The sequence below is a fragment of the Uloborus diversus genome, chromosome 4, assembly GCF_026930045.1.
Source record: "Uloborus diversus isolate 005 chromosome 4, Udiv.v.3.1, whole genome shotgun sequence".
NCBI classification, from domain to species: domain Eukaryota; kingdom Metazoa; phylum Arthropoda; class Arachnida; order Araneae; family Uloboridae; genus Uloborus; species Uloborus diversus.
The window spans coordinates 194,368,596-194,392,250 of NC_072734.1; the positions used below are offsets into that span (position 1 = coordinate 194,368,596).

The window sequence follows — 23,655 nt, forward strand, 5'->3', positions numbered from 1 at the left end:
GTAAGTTACCGCCCTATAGCCAGGGCTAAGGAAGAAATACATGAAATACACCGCCAGCTCAGTCATTCCAGCCGAGGACTGCATTTTCGTACTTGTTAGCACTCATCAGCCCGGCATAGGAGTGACTGAGATGGAGGTGGAAAACCTCTTAAGGAAGCCAAGAGTGCCAAACAAACTGGTAGCTAATATGGAATTAGCACTGACCAGACGAGTGACCGAATCAATGGTTCGGTTCAACTCGAAGATTGAAGGCAAGGCATGGTATTTTCAGTAAGTTACCGCCCTATAATAGGGCGGTATCATATAACGAGTTTCATATTATATTTTTCATTTTCATCAAATGTGTTTTTATTGCCCTAATAACTTTGTATTGATTACTTTATGTGCTCATTTCTCAAAAGGAGGCAGGGGGAGGGGGATCATGACGCAGACTGCGCGACTGAAAATTGTAGGGGGATGGCGGTGTTTTTACTTGGCTTTTTTTCTCCTTTTCAGGGTATCCTTCTTGGGGGGGGGGGGGGGGGTGCTCCATAGCGTTTCAGGGTGCTCGCCATCCGCTTTGGGGGGCTGCGCACCTCTGTATTTCGCATTCGGAGATCATGGGGTCGTTTCCGAAATTTTAAAAGTATTTGTTTTTGAAAGAGCATGCTTAAAAACATAGGATATGACCAATTTTTTAAATAATTTGTTTGAGTTTAATATTCTGAAAAAAAAAAATTAATCGGTGCGCTTTCGTTGTTTACGCTTCTGCCGATGACATCAAAAATGATGGAATGCCATTCACTGTTGCCATTCACAGAGCAAAATATTTGATTCGCATCTTTACTCACGTGTATTGGCAACGATAGGGTTGATAGCAAGCGTAGAGCGCAATATTTGATTCGCTTCCTGGTTATCATAACGTGGAAACGCGGTAGAAAGATGCGCCAAGGTGCATCATTTGTGACGTCATAAGGACCGCCTTGTTTGAAAAATCGGACATTTTAAAAAATTAATTAAAAAATAAATGTTGGGAAAATGAAACTATTTTCTGGGTCCATGTTTTTTTTTTTTTTTTTTTTTGTGCTTATTCTATCAATTTCAGTTACTAAAAGTAGTACTTTTGACTGAAGGAAACAACCCCATTGAGAAAGCTCCATGAAACTGCAAGATCTTAATGCACAGTTGTTGCAGTGTTGGGAAAAACTATAAAATCGCCCGCCAAGGTACGACGCGCGAAAATAGCTTCTACATTTGAACGAAGCAATGGGGTCGTTTCCGAAATTCTATAAAAGATTTTTTTTCTGACAGAATATGCTTAAAAACAAAGGATCTGACCATTTTTTAAATAATTTGACAAAGTTTAATATTTTTAAAAAAATATTTTAATTGGTGCGCTTTTATTGTTTACGCTTCCACCGATGACATCACAAAGGGTGAAATGCCATTCACTGATGCCGTTTACAAAGATATCTATATTTAATTCGCTTCTTGATTATCATAACGTCGAAACGCGGTAGATAGATGCGCCAAAGTACATCCTTTGTGTCGCCATATAGACCACGCCTTTTTTTTGAAATATCGGACCTTTTAAAAAATTAATTAAAAATGAAGCATTGGCAAAATGAAAGTTTTTTCTCGCTTCCATATTTTTTTCTCCTTATTCTATCAATTTCAGTGACTAAAAGCAGTACTTTTGACAGAAGGAAACAACCGCATTGCCTGTTTGGCGATATTTTGAGAGTTTGAAATTTTAACCCTAACTCAAGTGGATTACCCCCCCCCCCCCCCTCCAGTAAATAGCGTTCATTGTTGACCACTGCTTCGTTTCTTCATTCTCCTGAAATGAGTCTTACCAGTGAAACAGTTGATCGACCGGATCCAGTTAAGCCCTGTCAAAATAAAGCATTTCCCTGAATGTCAAAACATTACCAAAAAAATACTATCAAACTATCATGCTATTAATGAAAATGTATCATATAAGCTTTGTGCTACAATATGATTAAGGTGAAAAACCCACGTAAATAAAGCACAAATTTTGAAGAAAATACTGCATATAGCTATTTCAAGACTAAAATGGAGCCTCTTCATCAGTGCAAAAAAAGCCTCTTCATCAGTGCATTTTTGTACAGATGAAGAGGCTCTATTGTAGCCTTGAAATAGCTATATGCTGTATTCTCTTAAAAATTTGTGCTTTATTTACGTGGGTTTTTCACTTTAATCATATCATGCTATGGCACGAGTTTCATTGCTGATGAATTCAGGAGCGTTACTCGATCAGTAAATTGGCCGTTATATGTATGAGGATGGTACCTACGGCACTTTGGGCAGGAAATACAGCATGAGGGGAACGACCGGAGAGTCTTCGTTGCCGTAGATGAGGAACCCCTTCTGCTTCAGCTTCTTGCGGAAGTAATGCGTGTTCCGCCTAAGCTGCCGGATTCTCTTGGCACCTAAAGTAAAAGGGAACAGAAAATGGAGTGAACTGAAAAAAAAGTAAATAAAATAAATATATTAATTTGAATTTTTGGCATCTTGAATTCAAATTATGTTTTTCGCAATCACGAGTGTGTGTATGTAGGCATGTGGGGGGGGGGGGGGGGGGGTATGTGTGTTTGTGTGTAGGGGGTATGTGTATGTGTGTAGGCATGTGTGTTTGTGTCTGCGTGCAGGTATGTGTGTGTGGGGTTGATGTGTATGTGTATGTAGGCATATGTGTCTGTGTGCAGGCATGAGTGTGATGAGTGTGTGGGTAGTTGTATGTGTAGGTGTTTGTATGTATGTGTAGGTGTCTGTATGTATGCGTGTGTGTGTGTGTATGTATGTGTTTGTGTGTATGTGTTTGTGTAGGTGTCTGTATGTATGCGTGTGTGTGTATGTATGTGTTTGTGTGTATGTGTATGTGTGTGTAGGTGTATGTATTTGTGTGTGTGCGCGTGTGTAGATGTATGAATTTGTGTGTGCGCGTGTGTGTGTGTAGTTGTGTATGTATGCGCGTGTGTGTAGCATATGGATGCAACCTGGAGACGGTTTTCGCTATAGGAGCAGCATCGTGAGGAGCCGGTCGACGGTGATGCTGCGGAGGGTGCTGGCGGGAAAATAAAATGATAGCACATCAAAACAGTCAAATGAAAGCAATAACTGATCAAGTGATTGCTCAAAAAAAAAAAAAAAAGTGTATGAAAAACAATGTGTCGATACACAATATAACGGAGCAACATCTAGAGACTGCAGTTTCATAGTTGTCATGGACTCCTCAATCATGATAGTCTAAGATCCCACCAGGCTTGACCTACACTCCTCGAGTTTCCTAAAATTGTTACCCTACATGAAGAGTAAAAGTTGTAAATAAAACAAAGTTTCAATATTGAAACTTTGAATGGCGGCAACCCTATGATTGGAGCACTTTTGCTTAGGGAACCCTAATCCATCCGTTTTGTAATATATTTTCCTACTTTTTTTACATATCTTATGTGGAACACCTTTTAGCGCCTGTCAACCCTGGTTAACCCTTTCAGATGGAATTTTGAAATACTCAACCAAAAATGTTTTTATTTGGTAGACAGAGTACTATGGTAAAGAGTATTTTGTAGACAAAATTTCTAGTTTGTAGGTGAAAAATTAAAAGAGTTATGACACGTCCAATATTCCGGACATTTGTTATTGAAATACACATATTTCAGATAAAAAAACGATAAAATATTAAACAATTTTTTTTGTAAAATAATTTCTAAACAATAAGAAAACAAAATATAAGCATTTGAAATGATTAATAAAAGATTATATATTTAAAAAAAAAAAAAAAAAATCCTCCGTTTTGCGACGAGAATCCGTGGTTGGGAAAATGAGCCAGTCCCATTCTCCCAATCCCTATTTCTTAATGTTGTCAATCCGAAATTAAAAATTGTTGCATAAATAATAATAAGCAGACTAAAGAGTTAACTACGAAAAAAATCGCGTAATTTATTCAATTAATAAATGATTAGCAGCTGTTTAAAGTTCATGTCCGGTATACCAGACGCCACGTCTGAAAGGGTTGGACCGGAAAAAGGTAGGCAACCTAACTTTAGCGTTTTATTTCCATCTTTTACTCTTCCTTTATGACAACGATTTTCGGAAACTCGATGAGGGTAATTTTCTCATTTTTGGGCAGCTTTCAACCCCTGGCAACCCTGATTAGGTCACGTGAAAGAGGTAGAAATTCTTACACTTTCGCGTTTTCTTTTATAACTTTTACTCTTCATCTACGGTAACCATTTTAGGAACCTCGATGAGGGTAGGTCAAGCCTAGTGGGATCTTGGACTAATAGATGAGGTGAATTCGCTAGATTGGCGGCTTTTTCTGTAACTTGGCTCAAACATCGGGTGCACGTGTTCATATGTTTCAGCACCCATTTTCCAGGAAACTGACTATTGTTTCTTCTGAATTAAGCATTTCTTCAAACGATTGTAAAAATAATCAATATGATGGTTTTTGCTTAGAAATGGATCGGTATTTTTTTATCACCCTACACAGTTGGGTGGTTCAAAAATACATGTAAAAAAAAGTTCCCCTCAGATAACAGGACACCTTTCAATATTTTTAGACTTGTGGATAGTCATAGACTGGAAGAATTTTAGCTTCCTGTTTTAACTGAAAGAGGGTGCTCAACCCCCTCCCCCAAACTTCATAAGTATGAGGAGGGGGGCTAAAAAAATACTTTGAACTGAAAAACAATGCTACAATTATAATATACACTATATTATAATTACTAGAGTATATTATAATTGTAGTATTGTTTTCTGTTCAAAGTATTTGTTTTTTTTAATATCTATTTAAACGAGCTGATGTGTGCATCACATGACTTCCTTTTACTCCAAATTTAATGGCATTTTCCCATTATTGGCATATTTAATGTGATTCATTAATTTACTCTCTAAATATCACCACCAGTGTCAAAATTGAAACCACATTTAAAAAAAAAAAAATCCACCAAATTTGTCGCCAAGTTGGCGACAAAACTTGGCGACCAAAAGATTGGCGATATATCACCAAGTGTCCGCCAAATCATAACACCACGTGAGTTTGCATCGAAATGAACAATGATTTCCCCCCAAAAAGGGGCAAAAGACCCCCTTTGGAGCATACGAATGCAACCAAAAAACTAGTATGTTGTGGCCATCACGAAACTTTCTTCTATATTTTTCCTTTTTCTGATCCCTCCCCATGCTTGACGAGGAAGCAATATTCCTAACAGAAACAAAATTACACATGCAAAAACTTGACGACCATCCCAATGTCTGAATTATTGTAAAAACAAAACAAAGAGCGAAAATTGAAAGTTACTTTAAAAGCCTTGCTTGAATTAATTACAAATATTTTATTTATTAACAAACATTAGTGGCAACAGTTAAAAATTTTAAATCATTGAGATAATATTTCCGATCATTTCCATACAATTAAAATCACGAGAAATACGCAGACGACAATCTATTACGATTTATCTTTCTTATTGTTGCATTAATAAAACTATTTTTATTCGCAAAAAAAAAAAAAAAAAAATCAACACCTCTTGGAGCGATTGGAGTCAAAATTGAACCAAAGCCTGTTTACGTATGGATTCACATATATTCCAAATTTCAACCAGAACGTAGCATTACTTCTTGAGATAGGGCACTCACAATGGAAAAAAAGAACGGGCGATTGCGCTACCCCCTTTTTAGCTGTTGACACCAAAATAAAATCAGCTCTTATACCCACTAAGGGCTACTTGTCAAAAAATTTTTGTTTGATTCCGTTCGTTATTTCTTGAGATACAGCAGTCACAATTGACGACAAAAAACGTTCTATAGCTCAACCCCCCTTTGAGTTATTGACACCAAAATTGAATCAGCACCTGCTCCTGTTAATGGCAACATATGGACCAAATTTTGTTTGATTCCGCCAGTTACTTCCTGAGGAATAGCAAGCACGCGTAACTCAAAAAACGTCCCATTGCTCCACCCCCCTTGGAGGAATTCGCGCCAAAAACTAATGGGCACAAGTTCACATACGGGCACATATGTGTACCAAATTTTGTTCGATTTCATGCCGTAGTTTTTGCTGTAGAGCGGCCACAAAAAACTGGTCACACACAGACGTGACACACATACATACACACACACACAGACAGACAGACATTTTCCAAAAATAGTCGAAATGAACTCAGCACACCTCAAAACGTTCGAATCCGTCAAAATTCGAAATTCGAAAATTTGCACGAATCCAATACTTTCTTCTATATATTAGGTATAGAAGAAAGTAATAAGGTGCACAACTAGACCCTACTAGGAATCTACGAACCAAACTTCAACTTTCTAGGACATTCGTTCTTGAGTTATGCGACATACATAGGCATATACCTACATACATACAGACGTCACGAGAAAACTCGTTGTTATTAACTCGGGGATCGTCAAAATGGATATTTTGGGTGTCTGTACGTTCCTAGGCACATATCCACGTGTGGTCGGGTTGAAAAAAAAACTCAACATTTATTCGGGGGTGAGCAAAATGGACATTAAGGCCGATTTTTGCGTGAAATTTTTTTTGCGAATACAATACTTCCTTTTTTGTAAAAGGAAGTAAAAAAATTTTGTATTTTTACTTTCTTCTATATCTAATATATAGAAGAAAGTATTGGATTCGTGCAAATTTTCGAATTTCGAATTTTGACGGATTCGAACGTTTTGAGGTGTGCTGAGTCCATTTCGACCATTTTTGGAAAATGTCTGTCTGTCTGTGTGTGTGTATGTATGTGTGTGTGTGTGTGTGTGTGTATGTATGTGTGTCACGTCTGTGTGTGACCAGTTTTTTGTGGCCGCTCTACAACAAAAACTACCGCATGAAATCGAACGAAATTTAGTACACATATGTGCCCCTATGTGAACTTGTGCCCATTAGTTTTTGGCGCGAATTCCTCCAAGGGGGGTGGAGCAATGGGACGTTTTTCGAGTTACGCGTGCTTGCTATTCCTCAGGAAGTTACTGGCGGAATCAAACAAAATTTGGTCCATATGTTGGTATTAACAGGAACAGGTGCTGATTCAATTTTGGTGTCAATAACTCAAACGGGGGTTGAGCTGTAGAACGTTTTTTGTCGTCAATTGTGACTGCTGTATCTCAAGAAATAATGAACGGAATGAAAGAAAAATTTATCGGCAAGTAGCCCTTAGTGGGTATAAGAACTGATTTTATTTTTGTGTCAACAGCTAAAAGGGGGGGGTAGCGCAATCACCCGTTCTTTTTTTCCATTTTGAGTGTCCTATCTCAAGAAGTAATGCTACGTTCTGGTTGAAATTTGGAATATATGTGAATCCATATGTAAAGAGGCTTTGGTTCTATTTTGACGCCGATCGCTCCAAGAGGTGTTGATTTTTTTTTTGCGAATAAAAATATTTTTATTAATGCAACAATAAGAAAGATAAATCGTAATAGATTGTCGTCTGCGTATTTCTCGTGATTTTAATTGTATGGAAATGATAGGAAATATGATCTCAATGATTTAAAATTTTTAACTGTTGCCATCTTATGTTTGTTAACAAATAAAATATTTGTAATTAATTCAAGCAAGGCTTTTGAAATAACTTTCAATTTTCGCTCTTTGCTTTGCTTTTGCAATAATTCAGACATTGGGATGGTCGTCAAGTTTTTGCATGTGTCATTTTGTTTTTGTTGGGAATATTGCTTCCTCGTCAAGCATGGGGAGGGATCAGAAAAAAAAAGAAAAATATAGAAGAAAGTTTCGTGATGGCCACAACATACTAGTTTGTATATGTTATGTATTTTTTTTTAAATATATATAAAAAAGTAAACTCAACTATTTTTTTAGTAAATAATTATTTTCTTGCAATGTATATGCATATTACTAATGTATATTATAATATACATTAGTAATATGCATATACATTGCAATAAAATAATTATTTACTAAAAAAACAGCTGAGGAAATGAAATGGCATTTTCTATGCTACGGCTAATGTTAAATGAAGAGGTCATTGAGCACCCTCTTAATACTTGAGTTAGAAGCTAAAACTTTGACAGCATAATACTATTAGTAAGTCTAAAATAAAATAGGGGGTGTCCTGGATTTTAGCCCGAAAAAAATTTTTTTGAACCACCCTATTGTACAATTGACCTACCTTCATCAGTCCCGTCTTTCCCCATGAGTATTTTCATGGATGTTAGGATCTGTTGAGCCACGGGGGAGGACATGCTGTTCGCATACATGAAGCTGTGGCTGTTTCTTCGCAGATGCTGAATCACTTTCTGAAAAAGATATTGAAAAAAAAAAAAGTTTTCAGGAATTAGAAAAGTGGTTTTTTTTTTTTTTTTCAGACAAAATTTATGATGATGTCATTATGATTAAAGCACACATTTTCAAAACAAAAAATGTTACAATTTGTGGTTTTCAAGGAATCCCTTTTTTAATTCAGAGCGAATTTTCAAATTTTCGTAATCCAGACTGTTTTGGTTCTAATACAAAATAGAGATATTATGTCCTCTGACTACTTCTATGTGTTTTGTTATACAGTATAACTTCCATTTAACGATACCCGATTTAACGATTTCCTCAATTTAAGGATACATTTCACTTGTGAGATTTAATTGCATTGAATATACAGTATATCTTCGATTTAACGATACCCGATTTACGATTTTCTCAATTTAAGGATTTATTTTACTGGTCCAGATTTGACTGTATTGAATATCTATGCTCCTCGATTTAGGGATTTCCTTGATTTAACGATAACTTTTTCCTGTTCCTTGAAAATCGTTAAATCGAGGTTATACTGTATATGTATATGCTCCTCGATTTAAGGATACATTTCACTGGTAAGATTTAACTGCGTTGAATATACAGTAACGATACCCGATTTACGATTTTCTCAATTTAAGGATACATTTCACTGGTCCAGATTTGACTGCATTGAATATCTGTGCTCCTCGATTTAGGGATTTCCTTGATATAACGATAACTTTTTCCAGTCCCTTGACGATCGTTAAATCGGGGTTATACTACAATTATTAATGTCACTGTCATTAATTTAAGTTTTTGTTTCAAAAACTTTTCGATTCATTCTCTTCTTTCATTGTTAAGTTTTAAAATTCAAGAATCAATGTCTGTTCAAAATCTTCTGAGTAACGAAAGGTTATAAGAGTTTAAAAAACGATTAAAATTGACATTCGCTTCACGTGATTAATACATCCAATTTTATCAGTCCCCCGATAAGTTGCATTTCTAAAGTTAAATATTGTTCTAGTAAAAGGTTGTAACGATTTTTATGTGCCCAGTGGAATGCTTCGAAGCATGCGGGAGCGCCTTCTTTTTTTTAAAAAAAAAATATCCTATTTTTATCCGCAGTGTTGAGAGAGCATTTTAAATCGTTTGCATCTATCGAGTAGCATCCATGTTCAGTTGTAAGGGGCCATTCACTAATTACGAAAGGATGATTTGGCAATTCCCCCCCCCTTCTCCTCCCCTGTAAGGGTACGTAATATTTTTCAAACCCCTCCCCCCTATTCTTACGTAAGATTCCATTTCGTTTTTCAAAACAATAAAATAACGAATCTTACATCACTAGAACGGAAATTAAATTCACTATTTTGTGTAAATGAAATATTTACTTAAAAACTGGAATCTAGACTAAATGTTTTTTCGACATTTTTACTTCCTTTTACAAAAAAGGAAGTATTGTATTCGTGAAAAAATTTTCACTCAAAAATCGACCTTAATTTCCATTTTGCTCACCCCCGAATGAATGTTGATCTTTTTTTTCGACTCGACCACACGTGGATAAGTGCCTAAGAACGTATAGACACGCGAAATAACCATTTTGACGGTTCCCGAGAAAAAAAACGAGTTTTCTCGTGACGTCTGTATGTTCGTATGTATGTCGCATAACTCAAGAACGGAATGTCCTAGAAAGTTGAAATTTCGTATGTAGACTCTTAGTGAGGTCTAGTTCTGCACCTTCCTTTTTGGTTGCATTCGGATACTCCATAGGTGGACTTTTGCCTCTTTTTGGGGGGGAAATCATTGTTAATTTCGATGTAAACTCAAGTGGTGTTATCATTTGGCGGACACTTAACGATATATCGCCAGTCTTTTGGCCGTCAAGTTTTGTCGCCAACTTGGCGACAAATTAGGTTTTTTTTTTTCTTTTTTTTTTCGAATCTGGTTTCAATTTGACCTTTGTTGGTGATATTTATAGGGTAAACTATTAAATCACATTAAAACTGTCAATAATGAGAAAATGACATTAAATTGGAGTAAAAGGAAGTCATGTGATGTACACATCAGCTAATTTTGTATAGGATGCGATACTAATTAAAAATAAAACATACCGTACATAGTGCGATTCTTTTATTATATTTTACACTATTTATTCTTTGTTAAACAAATACAAAACAGCTCATCCTAATACGTTTTTTATCTTCCAGACGCAAATGAAATAGGATCCCTCTCAAACCACTTGACCGCGCGATTTAAAATGTAGAATATCGACTAGGAATATAAAACGTAGGAATGGGTCTGAACCCTCCCCCTCCCCCAAATTAAGAGTATGCAGAGATTTTTCAACCCTCCCTCCCCCTCGGGACCCTTACGTAATTAATGAATGGCCCCTAACAACGTGTTCACAAGAGCTTTGTGAAAACGAAATAAGCTGTTTAAAAAAACTTTTATAACACCAATTCTTAATGTACTGTATCATATATATCGCGAAGTTATGATTTTGCAGTTATTAACTATTCTAACCATGTTGTCCATGTTACAGCGTCCTTTATGTCATTTGATTCCTAGCTGGAATCTGGAATTTAACGTTCAATTTTTAAACAAAGCAAAACGAGAAGAAAAAAAAAACATTTTAATAAATTAATCTTTTAGATTTATCACATTTGGGAGTGTCAGAAAATCTATGTAACTCTTTGGTCTGTTTTGGTCTTGCTGTATATCATTATTATTTAACTATAGTGGGGGCAAAATTAATCAGATCTTAACTTTTAGGAATCTATCCATATTTTGAGAAACAATTCTAACTTAGGAAATGATCTTAAAGCAGTTCCGTATTTTTCCAATGTCTGGCTCCCATATCTTTAACACTGTCTTTTCCCCCATCCATTTTTTTCCGTTCATTTTTATCTATCTTGCTTTGTTTATTTTTAACTTTTTTGTCTTGGTTGACATCCCCCCTCCCCCTTTTCTTCTATTTATCTTTATTTTTTTTCCTTCTCCAATTTTTTTTTTTTTTTTTTGTTTATTTTATTTCTTGGTGTTTTTCCCTCTTCCATTCTGCTTTTCCTTTCTTGCGGTTCACGGTTATTGACATTTCCTTTTTGTTTAAGCTTTGGCCTAATCTTTGTCCAATGAAATTCTTTCTTTCGACCTTACTGTACCTCAGAGAGAGCTTCTGGCTTCTGTTTGCAATCCTACTGGTTCCTTACTGGTTTATAATTTTCTCATTGGTGTTTGGCTAATCCGCTTTTTATCTTTTAAGCTGTACGCTTATCTGCTCTTGGTTTTTGTCGGATGTCTTTTCATCCGTAAGCTCATTACTTTTTGCATTTAAAAAGGCGTTTCATGTAACGCCGAAACACGTGTCTGCAGTAATCTGCGAATTTGTGCTTTTCTGACGTTGTTTATTTCTTACTCTTACTCTAACTTGGCAAGTTTTTTTGAAGGCAACGCAGTGCCTAGTTACAGCATTACGCCGCAACCAGATTAGGTTTGCCTAAGGCCCCTATATAGACGAGCCGACTCATCAGCTTAAGATCGGCCATTTTGGATAGGAGCGCGTGTTTGAGTGGTTGTCTTTTCTGGCAAGTTATCGCGTTTGGTGATTTCTCACTGCGAGCAATTATTAGCAGCAAGTGAATTGTTTATTAAATAAAGTATTATTTTTGGCTATTTTGGCTAAACCCGAAACTTTGCTACGGTAACCCTAGCTCCGCAACAGTGAAAAATCCGATCCGAAATGGCTAAACTTAGGCTGATGCGTCGGCCTGTATATATATAGCGGCTCTAGGTTTGCCCAACCATAGTCACGTTTATTTAATTTTCGTGACAACGACAACCGTTGCTGCATTATTAAAATTTGTTTTCTGCCATAGAGTAAAGAAACATAGAGTAAAGAAATTACATAGAGAGGCCCCGCTATGCTAAGAAACTGAAGCCGGAAGTTGCACCGCTGTATCCCAAGATCCTTAGCTTCTTGCTAAATATCTTACTAATATTATATATGCGAAAGTTTGTCTGTATGGATGTATGGATGGATGTATGGATGTTTGTTACTCTTTCACGCAAAAACTACTGAACGGATTTTGATGAAACTTTACAATAATATAGCTTATGCATCAGAATAACACATAGGGTAGTTTTCGTCCCGTTATGGGGGGGAAACCCCCTTAGGGGGGTAATAAAACACAATTTTTGTATAAATTCTCTAATATTGGGATGAAAAAATACTTGCACATATTTACATTATATGTCCATCGAAAGCTCTGATTTTTCTGCTGAAGATGGCACCTGTTCGAAATTTCTAAGTAGAATAAAAAACGAGTTATGAGCTTTTTAGATCCATGTTCGAAGGCTTTCCTCAACTCAATACAGTATTTAGTGTATCATCTCAACTCCCTGTCGATAGCGACAATTGTTGTATTGTTGACTTTCTTTGCTTTTCGTGATTGTTCAAGGCTTTTCTCAAGTCAAATCTTAAAGTAAGATTTTTGCACAAGATTGGCAAATAATACATGATTTGGCTGATGATTTTCAATTTAAACGGAACTTTAATGTAATTAATGGTTTTTATTATTATTTATGCTGATTGAACACTTACTCATTATCCAAACAACCAGCAGATCGCCAAAATTTTTGCAGAAAGATTTCCGTAGCTGATGGCAGTTTTTTCAACGTTGCTGGTTTTTGAAGCCGAAGACTACGTCATAATGTTTCTCAGCTTTCACCATGTAAACAAAATATCGCCAATCAAAGAATTTTCAAAAGACTTTTTTTACTGTGTTAAATAATCTAGCAACTAAATTAGGCAAATCCATAAACAGCACAAAAACTTCCATTAATTTTCCTTTTTGCACAATTTCAAACAATCACCTAATTTTATTACTTATTTTAGTAACATTTCGGATGAAACTGTTTAGCGCCATTTTTTGGTGACCAAAAATATCTCAGCATCTGGCGACGATATCTCTGTAACGAAAATTAATATCATATCGTTTTACAAAGTAAGGAAAGAATGGGGGAGCATCATCGAAGGTACCCCGAAACGACTTTCGCAAATTCGGTAAAATCGCACCAAGAGCCACAATGATTGAAATTTCCCGAAATAACTAAAGCAAGTATAAGGGGATTACGAGCGCAGCTACTTTTTTTTAATCACTTCGTACTTCATTAGCCATACAGAGAAGGTTTTAGACTCCATGTTAAAAAAAAAGTATCAACAGATTAATCTCTTTAAACATGAGAAGATTAATTTCATGTTTTTTAAATTTGTATATGCTTAAATATAGTGCTTTCGTTTCTAAATCAATACTACTTTGTTCTTTATACTTATTGCTATTTTAGTTTTATGGGTAAGGAAGAAACTCGATTTTTAATCACGTCAAAAAGATGTGTTTTAAATTCTTTCACTTAAAACAGAAAACAAAAGCAAGTAACGATTTTTTCTAATAATTATTACTGACCCAGGCAACGCCGGGTATTTTTGCTAGTTTTATATTAATTTCTTAAAAGTATTTTAATATCTGTCGTCATTGCTTGGAGGGGAAATTTTGCATGATGATTTTTTTTTCTTTTATTTATGCCTGATTGTTGAATATACGTCACTTGACACAATTTTTGTTTTCAAAATAGACTGGGCAAAGCCGGGCAACGCAGCTAGTTTTAAGATATATCTTGATTCAAAACATTGTTACTGAATCTCAATTGGTTGTTAATTTAAACTTAGATAGTGTTGCAAGTTTTTGAGGCACGTTTTTGAAATTGCATTACAACATGAATTGAAACGCAAACCAATCCATCAACTACTTGATTTGGTCCCTTTGCGAGATTGGTGAAAACTATTTTCGCAAAGCGACCATGTTATCATAACCCCACCTATCATTGCACCGCTGTATCCCATAATTCCGTCTTCAATTTCATCTAATTTTTACCATAGACGGGGCCTCTGTATGTATATTTCTTTGCTTTATGTTTTCTGCGAAAACTTTTGAAAAAAAAAAAAAAAAACATCAATTTCATCAAGACCGCTTTCCTAAACTGCAGAAGAATTAAGGGGAAAGGAAACTGAGACGTCACAACGAAGCCTCAATTTCGTTGCTTTATCAGCTTCATTGCATCATCAAAAGAGGATCTAAGTTTTTTTGACAAAAAAATATTAAAAATTAATTTGAACTTTGACATCTTGAACTCAAATTATGTTTTTTTGCAATCACGAGTGTGTGTGTGTGTATGTAGGGGGGGGGTATGTTTGTTTGTGTGTGGGCGGTTTTTGTATGTGTGTGTAGGCATGTGTGTGTGGGGGTATGTGTGCTTGTGTGTGGGGGGTATGTGTAGGTATGTGTTTGTGTGTATGTATGTATGCGTGTGTGTATGTCTGTGTGTGTAGGTGTATGTGTGTGTGTAGATGTATGTGCGTGTGTAGGTGTAAGTGTAGGCAAGTAAGTGACGCAACCTGGTGACGGTTTTCGCTAGAGGAGCAGCATCGTGAGGCGGCCGGCCGATCGACGGTGATGCTGCAAAGGGTGCTGGCGGGAAAATAAAATGATAGGAACACCAAAAACAGTCAAGTGAGAACAATAAGCAATCGTGATTGCTCAAAAAAAAACGAACATACAGGGTGTCTAGGACAGAACTCCCTGATTTCAAAATTAAATATCTCGAAAACAAAGGCCCATATTGGAACAAAACAAACGGTATGTTAATTGTGAAACCCATAAAAGCCATGTACAGAAACTTGGAAATTAGTACCAAAAATTGCCTACAGGGGCGCTGCACGCTGTAATTGCAATAGAAGTCCCATAAATAGTGCTGTGAAGGGATTGGACGATAACTTCTAGCGCGAATGTAAGTACCTCTGAGAGGTAAAACTACTGCTGAAGCACCTAGCCCCCTTCGCAGCATTTTTTATGGGGATTTCTATTGCAATTACAGCGTGCAGCGCCCCTGTAGGCCATTTTTGGTACTAATTTCCAGGTTTCTGTGCATGATTTTTATGGGTTTCACAATAAACATACCGTTTGCTTTATTCCAATCAGGCTTGGAGTAATCGCCGATTGCGTAATCGTAACCTTAGTAGTCGATTACGTTTCTATGTAATCATAATCGTAATCTGTCGATGGGATACGGCTGTAATCGTAATCGAAATCATAATCACGATTTTCATGCGTAATCGTAACTGTAACCTAAGTAAAATAATCCATAATTTCAACCTTATAATCGTGTAATTTTGACTTTCTAAAAGTGAAAAAAATTAAGCCGCCCTTTTACAAATGTATGGAAAGAGTACATAGCTCAATAGTAACATAGAAAACGACGTCTTTCTTTCAACGACTATTCAGTGCTCGTCCTCACTCGTCCCTGTTTGCAAACGAGAGTCATAAATCGAGCCCTATCTTAAGGTGTTTACTACAATTAGTACCCCGAGGGCAGACCCTGCCAAGTGGGCGAATTTGCGTTTCAGGGCTTCTTGGGAATGTCTTTCCAAATCCTTTCAATTGGTCATTCATCAGTTTCCCTTTCATGTGTCAATGTTAGGCAATCAAGCGAAGCACACTGCCGCCTCAGAATCGTATTTTAGCAGAAAAAGTACAATGATATCAAAAGTACAACTAAGTTTCGGGCAACAAAAAGCTTTTGGTTATTTTTATACTTTCATCAGAATATTCAAAATCATAAATTCAAAATCAAAATCATAATCGGCATATTATAATCGTAATCGATTACATTTTCTACATAATCGGATAGTTGATGTAATCGTAATTACGTTTTGCCAGAGGAATTATAATCGTAATCGTAATAGTAATCCCCCTTTTTTTGTGCTCGTAATCATAATCGTAATCGATTACATTCCCTCGTAATTGACTCCAAGCCTGATTCCAATATCGGCCTTTGTTTTCGAGATATTCAATTTTGAAACGACAGAAATCGACAGAAATGGCGAAATTTTTTTTAATTTTATCATCAAAAAATCTATGAGTTTCATTCTCAACCTTGCAACCGGCGATGTAGCCCCCGTATCCTGCAAAGTTCTTGCTGAAGGTCCCCATGAGGAGATCCACGTCTTTCGGGTCGCAGCCGTAGTAGTCCGTCACACCGCGCCCCCTAGGGCCGATGGCGCCTATGCAGTGCGCCTCGTCTATGTACAGGTAGCACTTGTATTTCTTCTTCAGGGCCAGCAGCCCTGGGAGGTTCACTATGGTGCCTTCCATGCTGGAAAAGGAATCGGACCTTTAATACAACGACCTATATGCAGAAGGGTCTGAATTTGATCGTACTCCTTTTTATTTTACCACTAGCGATACCCGCACGACTTTGCCCGTAGTAGAAAATTAACAGGTCATTTGGTTCGCCGGTATATTAACAAATAACGGTTGATGAATTTCTCGCCAGTTTGCTATGTTCATTTGCTCGCCCACGTTGTGATAATTCTAATTTTATACAACTTTTAATTTCTTAATCGATTCCATTGAATGCCAAAAAATTTGTTCTTTCTAATGGTATCAATATTTTGAGTGTGTGTGCAAGTTATCACTACTGAAATTGCGAATGAACGCTTATTCGGTTTTTAATTGATCCGCCAGTAAAAGTTCTACAAACATTAGACTTACCTCTTTTACCTCTTGATCAAGTCTCATTTAGAACACGAAATAAATATATCAAAATGGGTTCATCCATCTAAGAGCTACGATATCGCGAGCGCTCACACGTACACACACAGAGACCTGAAAAACGTATGACCCCCTTCTTTTTTGTGTCGGGGGTTAAAAATACAGATCAATAAAATAAATAAGGTCTGGTGGGGTAAAGTGGTCATAAAATCAAGGTTTTTTGATTTAAGTGGATAACAAATAAAAGAAATTCCTGAAACATTTCAACTTTTTTTGTTGTTATTTTACATTACATTAATGAAGAACACGGTACATTGAATTTCAGAACGAAAAATATTTATTTAAGCAGTCATGCGACTTTTTCTTTTCCCTATGCATTAATGACTACTTTACCCCATGGGGTAAGGGAAAGTGGTCATAGCATGGTCTAAAGTGGTCATAGTTAAAAAAAAAGATCTAAAAACAGTATGTATAACCATAATATTGACATATTTTGGTTATTTACAATGATTACACTTATAAACACGAGTATATACGTGCATACACAAGTATACAAGTTTATACATGAGTATGTGTATCTATGCGTCAAATGCGCTTATGTACGTGTCTAGTCGAGTATATACGTGTATACCCGAGCATATACGTGTGTACACAAGTCTTCACGAGTATATATGTGTCATGTGGAAATGTGCTTAGTACAGTACAAACGAGTATTTACGGGTATAGACGTATATTCCGAAGATCATACGCCTGAATGTATATCTCTCGAGAATATCCGTATGTACACAAATGTATACGAGTATACACGTACATATAAGTGTACATATGTACATTTACAGGTATACACGAGGTATGCATGAATATACGTTTATAGATCTAATGCGTATATTTACACGTATATTTCATATGCACAAAAAACGGTTTTTTTCCGTGATAAAATGTTGCCAACGATGAAATTTTGAATTCAGAATGTATTTCCTAACCGTTAAACTCTAAAATAAAAAAAATCACACTCATACGAACATTTATTTCCAAGTTAGAGCCATTTATTTGATGTATGACCACTATACCCCACTGACCACTTTCCTCCAAAAAACCCTATCTCTAATGTGAACGCTAAAACGGAAATAATACCAGTAATTACTTTTGCATCTCCATGTTTCCACGTCGGATTATTTATTTGTTTTATTTTATTTTATTTATTTATTTATTTTTATTTTTAATTTAAGTTTTTTTATTGAAATTAAAATTATTTTATATATTTATCGAAATTTATTAAAATTGCACCATGCAATTAAATCCATTCTCTTAAAAACTTACTGAATTATCTCCTTACCTGTATAATCCTTCTACTAAAAGAATAATCTTTTTCCATGGTCTATGTGTTTTCGGCTGCCCGTATACAATTGCTGCTCTAATTTCTCTCTCCAAGTCCTTCATGTCTAGGAAAAAAGCCATATTAACAAATGTACCTAATACATTCTAATAATAGCCTGATTGAATTGTTTAACAATAGTCAACTGTATAGCCTTTAAAATAGGCGTGTCAAGGACACGTTTTCTGCATCGTCTGCACGAAGACCGAATGAGAAAGAACAGCGCGACTTTTGTTTTTATGCACTGCAATTGAGGAGCCTCATGAAAATTTATATAATTTTAGGACTTGAAATTTCAAAATGTACATGTTTTAAATAGTTTTATTAGTTATTTGAAGTTACAGTTTTGGATAGCACTTATCGCTAAAATTATAATAGAAGTTGTTTGTGTAATGCAGTCCAATGTCCTCACGAGGCGGAGCAACATACTCAGCGCATGGGGCACGTTTGTCCACTTTACAAAGTTCCGTTGAAAAATTAATATAAATTTTTTTTATGAGTGCGACGTTTTCAAAAAAATCTGAGATGATGAGCAATGTTTAGTGAAATACTGTCGAAAATTTAACTGCTTTTTAAATACCGGATGATCCAAAGTCAGAACCATTTTTAAAAATAATGCGAAAACGGATAAAGATAAAAAAGATGCGGTTTGCACTAAACGGATGTAAAAGAAGCCGGGTTTTGTCTGGCAACGAACCAAAAATAGTTCTATCGGCGACCAGCAGATGGAGTTGTCGGATTTCTGATACGAGATCATGCAAAGCAACAAACGATGTAAAAGGAGCAATGACAGCAGGTAATGGAAGTCGAAACTAAGACGCATCGAAATGCTGTCCACAGTTGAGAAAGCCCGTTTAGCTTAACTGTATTATAAGAATTACGGAGAAATAAAAAGATGTAGCGCCATCTGTTGGTCGAAAACCAAACTATTTTTGTTTCGTTGCCACAAAAAAACCTGGCTTCTTTTTGATTAGTCCAGTGCAAAGTGCATCTTTTTATCTTCATTCGTTTCTGAGTTATTCTTTTATAAAGTTTGTCCTGACTTTTGGATCACCCTGTATTTTTTATGAGATAAAAAGTGAAAAGTAAAGAAGCGGACCAACGTGCTCCGTCTCCCCCTATACCTTTTTCATGAATAAACCTAAAACCCAAGGATTTTAAACAAAATCCGAAGAAACCAAGTTCTGTATTACAAACCAAACATCTTGCGGGAAGACTCTAGCCCTGGTAACTACAACAGCTTATGATTATACAAGAATATTTTTAGATTAATTTCTTATAATCGGACGTTCTGAGCTCACCATTATGTTTGAAAACCGTGACTTTTGCTCCGGACAGCCGACAACCAAAGGCGATCGAGGCGTGGTTGCGTTTGTCGCTTAAGATCAGGCTTCCCTTGGAGATGATGGAGGGAATGGACGTGGTGTTGGTCGCGAATCCCATGCCCACGATGATGCTGTCTTCCACGCCCAGGAACTCGGCAGTGAGCTTCTCTAGCTCTTGGTGGATCTCCAGTGTACCTAGAATCAGACTTGTTATGGAAACTCTGGGCTAGTCAAAGATTGTACATAAACATATAACTATATATATATATATATATATATATATATATATATATATATATATATATATATATATATATATAATGTACTGTCTGACCATCTATTACATGGAAAGGCTAATATCCGGTTTATAGGCGGAAATGGACGTATCTATTAGTTTATAGGGGTGTTGGTTGGTTTGTTTCAGATGTGCAATTTTGCCTCTCTATTATTTAGCCTTAGTTTTGTAAGAATAAAAAGTTGCTCACAGCAGCATTTCTTTCATCTAAAGTACATACGATCTAATTCTCACGGCAAAAATTAATTGATTAATTTATTCACAACTTAGTTTTGAGCTTACCATTTGGCTTTTACGTTCCTGAACGAAATGAAAATATTTTTTCTTTTTGTTGTTTCCGTGGTAACTATTTTTGTTTCCCCTTATTTTACTTTAGAGAATGCAATAAATGAATAAGGCACTAGTGACATTATGAAACGCGTGCATCAAAATCTCATCGTTATTTTCTCTTCTCTCCTGCTGGATTCATTCAGATGGAATCGTCTTTACTTGGCAGATTGCCGAATTACATACAATCCATGGTCAAACAGTATATATATCGTCACAAAAAAAAAAAAAAAAAACGAATGGGCGCATGTCAAAAAATTTGAAAAATGAGTTATGACCACCACAGAAATCTCCTAAGTCGATTTTATAATATGACCAATGGGCGTATCTCTACAATAAATAGTAAAAAAGTTACAGTCCCTCACACTGGTGTCGCTTCTCAAGCGATAAAATAAACTGTTAATCTTTAAATCGGTTTTCCTGCAAAATGCTTAAAAGGTAGATACGCCCATTCGTCTTTTTAGCGACGATGTAACAGATTGTTTACAGAGTGTTCCAAAAAGGACTGCTGGTTTTCAAAATGGAATTACGAGGGAACAGTGATAGACATTATATTCATTCTTGCGGTGTGAACTTGCGAAATATTTTTTAAGATTCGATTTGAAAGTTTTATGTGGTAGAAAATTTTCACAATGGGGTGGTTTCCTTCAGTCAAAAGTACTACTTTTATTCATTGAAATGGATAGAATGAGCAAAAAAAAAAAAAATACATGGACCCAGAAAATACTTTTATTTTCCCAACATTTTTTAAAAATTAATTTTCAAAATGTCCGATTTTTCAAACAAGGCGTGGCCTTAATGGCGTCACAAATGATGCAATTTGGCGCATCTTTCCACTACGTTTCCACGTTATGATAATCAAGCAGCGAATTAAAATTGCGCTCTACGCTGGCTATCAACCTTATCGTTGCCAATACACGTGAGTAAAGATGCGAATGAAATATTTTGTTCTGTGAAAATGGCAACATTGAATGGCATTTCATCATTTGTGATGTCACACGACAAAAGTGTAAACAATGAAAGCGCAACGATTTAAGTATTTTTTTTTTTTAATATTAAACTTAGTCAAATTATTTAAAAAATGGTCTGATCCTATGTTTTTAAGCATCTTTTTCAGAAAAAAATACTTTTAAAATTTTGGAAACGACCCCATTGTTGGCTCTGTTCATTTTCCGGCCGTCATAGGATATTTACTATTTATGTGCACCGTCCGCTGCAGTCGCGTATCCCAACCGAAGCACAAAATTAACAGTGACTTTCTAAAACAGATTTTTTTTTTTTGAATATTTTTATTCATCACGGTAGATTTTCACCACGTCGTCAATCGGTGTAGAGTTTTTAGATACACAACGTCCTTCAAACCCCATTTCTGCGGAAATAAGAGCACGCTTTTTACTTCTTTTTACAAAAAAGGAAGTATTGTATTCGCGAAAAAAAATTTCACTCAAAAATCGACCTTAATTTCCGCTTTGCTCATCCCTGAATGAATGTTGAGTTTTTTTTTTTCGACACCACCAGACGTGTATGTGCCTAAGAACGTATAGACACACGAAATATCCATTTTAAAGATTAACGAGTCAATTGCAACGAGTTTTCTCGTGACTTTTGTATGTACGTATATGCGTATGTATGTCGCATAACTCAGGAACGGTCTGTCCCATAAAGTTGAAATTTGGTACGTAGACTCTTGGTGGGTTCTTGTTGTGCACCTTCCCTTTTAGTTGCATTCGTATGTTCGTAAGTCGGTCTTTTACGGCTTTTTTGTGGGAAATTATTGTTAATTTCAAGGCTAACTCAAGTGGTGTTATAATTCGTCAAACACTTTGCGATATATCGCCAAGCTTTTGGCCGCCAAGTTTTGTCGCCAACTTGTCGAAAGATTTGGCGCTTTTTTTTAATTTATAAATCTGGTTTTAATTCGGCCAATGTTGGTCACATTTAAAGAGTCAACCACTGAATCACATTAAAATCGCCAGTAATGGGGAAATAAAACTGTGTAAAACGCTTTTTTGCTTCGGTTCGCAAGAAACTAGGGGTGAAAATATTTAGTATTTCCTTGCTTACTCCAAGGCGCTATTATCATTAAATTGGCGTAAAAGTAAGTCATGTAATGCACACCTCAGCTCGTTTTTTTGAGCAATCACGATTGCTTATTGTTCTCACTTGACTGTTTTTGGCGTTCCTATGATTTTATTTTCCCGCCAGCACCCTCTGCAGCATCACCGTCGACCGGCTCCTCACGATGCTGCTCGTCTAGCGTCTCGAGGTTGCATCCATATCCTACACACACACACACACACACGCATACATACACACACATATATACATACACCTACACACACACGCATACATACAGACACCTAAACACACGCATACATACTGACACTTACACATACACACGCATACATACACACACCTACACACACACATACATATATACATACATACACCTACACACACGCATATATACAGACACCTACACATACACACGCATACATACACACTCCTACACACACACACACACATACATACATACATACACCTTCACACACACGCATATATACAGACACCTACAAAAACACACACACAAACACACTCACACATGCATACAGACACACAAACAACATACACACACCCACACACAAACACACATACACACAACTACCCATACACTCAGCACACATCAGCTCGTTTCCATTTCTTGAAACCAAAACTTGAGGGTATGTTAAAAATCTGCACATCTCTCTAAATTCCTTTTTTTTTCCTTTTTGATTTCCTTTTAAATTACCCTTAAAATAGCTAAATCAAAAAATCCTTTCTTTGACTTTTACTGGAAAAACTGTGCATAGCTACTTTCCCATTAACAAGAATGGCACAGTTATTTTTTTCTCCTTTAGTGACTTTTGCAGGAAAACAGGCTATTAAGAATTGTGCATAAATCTGAAGTATTTTCGAAGTGAACATTTTTATGAGAGGGCTTTGGAAATCGGCGTAAAAGGAAGTCATATGTGATGCACACATCAAATCGTTTATTTATTTATTTATTTATTTTTAGTTTTTTTTTATTATTATTTTTATCCGCAACGTGCATGTTAATCTGATTCTTCTTAACAGACGCTGTAAACCAAATAAGATTGCGAGGCACTCTTCGGGGTTTAGTAAGCGGCAGTGAGTAGATGACAGAGCCCTTGAGTAAGCAAAAAATAATAATTGGACAGTATTAGGTATTCCCAATTATGGACAAAGATTTTGTTGTAATTTAGAAAACTCACCGAGTTCGTGCCGCGTGCTGCATATTCCAACGCCATTTTCGTTCAAGCATTTTGCAACGGCGTCGGCGCACTTTCCGTTGTTGTCTGCCATTCCCAGGTAGTTGAAAGACGCCAAATTGATGCATTCGCTTTCATTTCCGGTGAATCTGAAAATAGAGAAGCGGTTATACTCTGCGAAAAAAGTGTTGTGTAAAAACCTCCTCCAGCGGAAAGTCACTCCAA

General features: G+C 36.2%; 1 protein-coding gene across 1 annotated transcript in view; it reads right to left on the reverse strand.

Moving 5' to 3' along the window:
- LOC129221084 (serine palmitoyltransferase 2-like) overlaps nucleotides 1-23,655 on the reverse strand; it is a 98,316-nt gene that overhangs the window by 10,775 nt on the left and 63,886 nt on the right. The window contains exons 6-11 of the mRNA XM_054855524.1: nucleotides 23,434-23,579; nucleotides 19,516-19,734; nucleotides 18,176-18,281; nucleotides 16,222-16,441; nucleotides 8,139-8,265; nucleotides 2,297-2,432 (exon numbers count right to left, since the gene is read on the reverse strand). Coding sequence (XP_054711499.1) covers nucleotides 2,297-2,432; nucleotides 8,139-8,265; nucleotides 16,222-16,441; nucleotides 18,176-18,281; nucleotides 19,516-19,734; nucleotides 23,434-23,579 — 954 coding nt within the window. The remainder of the gene's footprint in view (nucleotides 1-2,296; nucleotides 2,433-8,138; nucleotides 8,266-16,221; nucleotides 16,442-18,175; nucleotides 18,282-19,515; nucleotides 19,735-23,433; nucleotides 23,580-23,655) is intronic.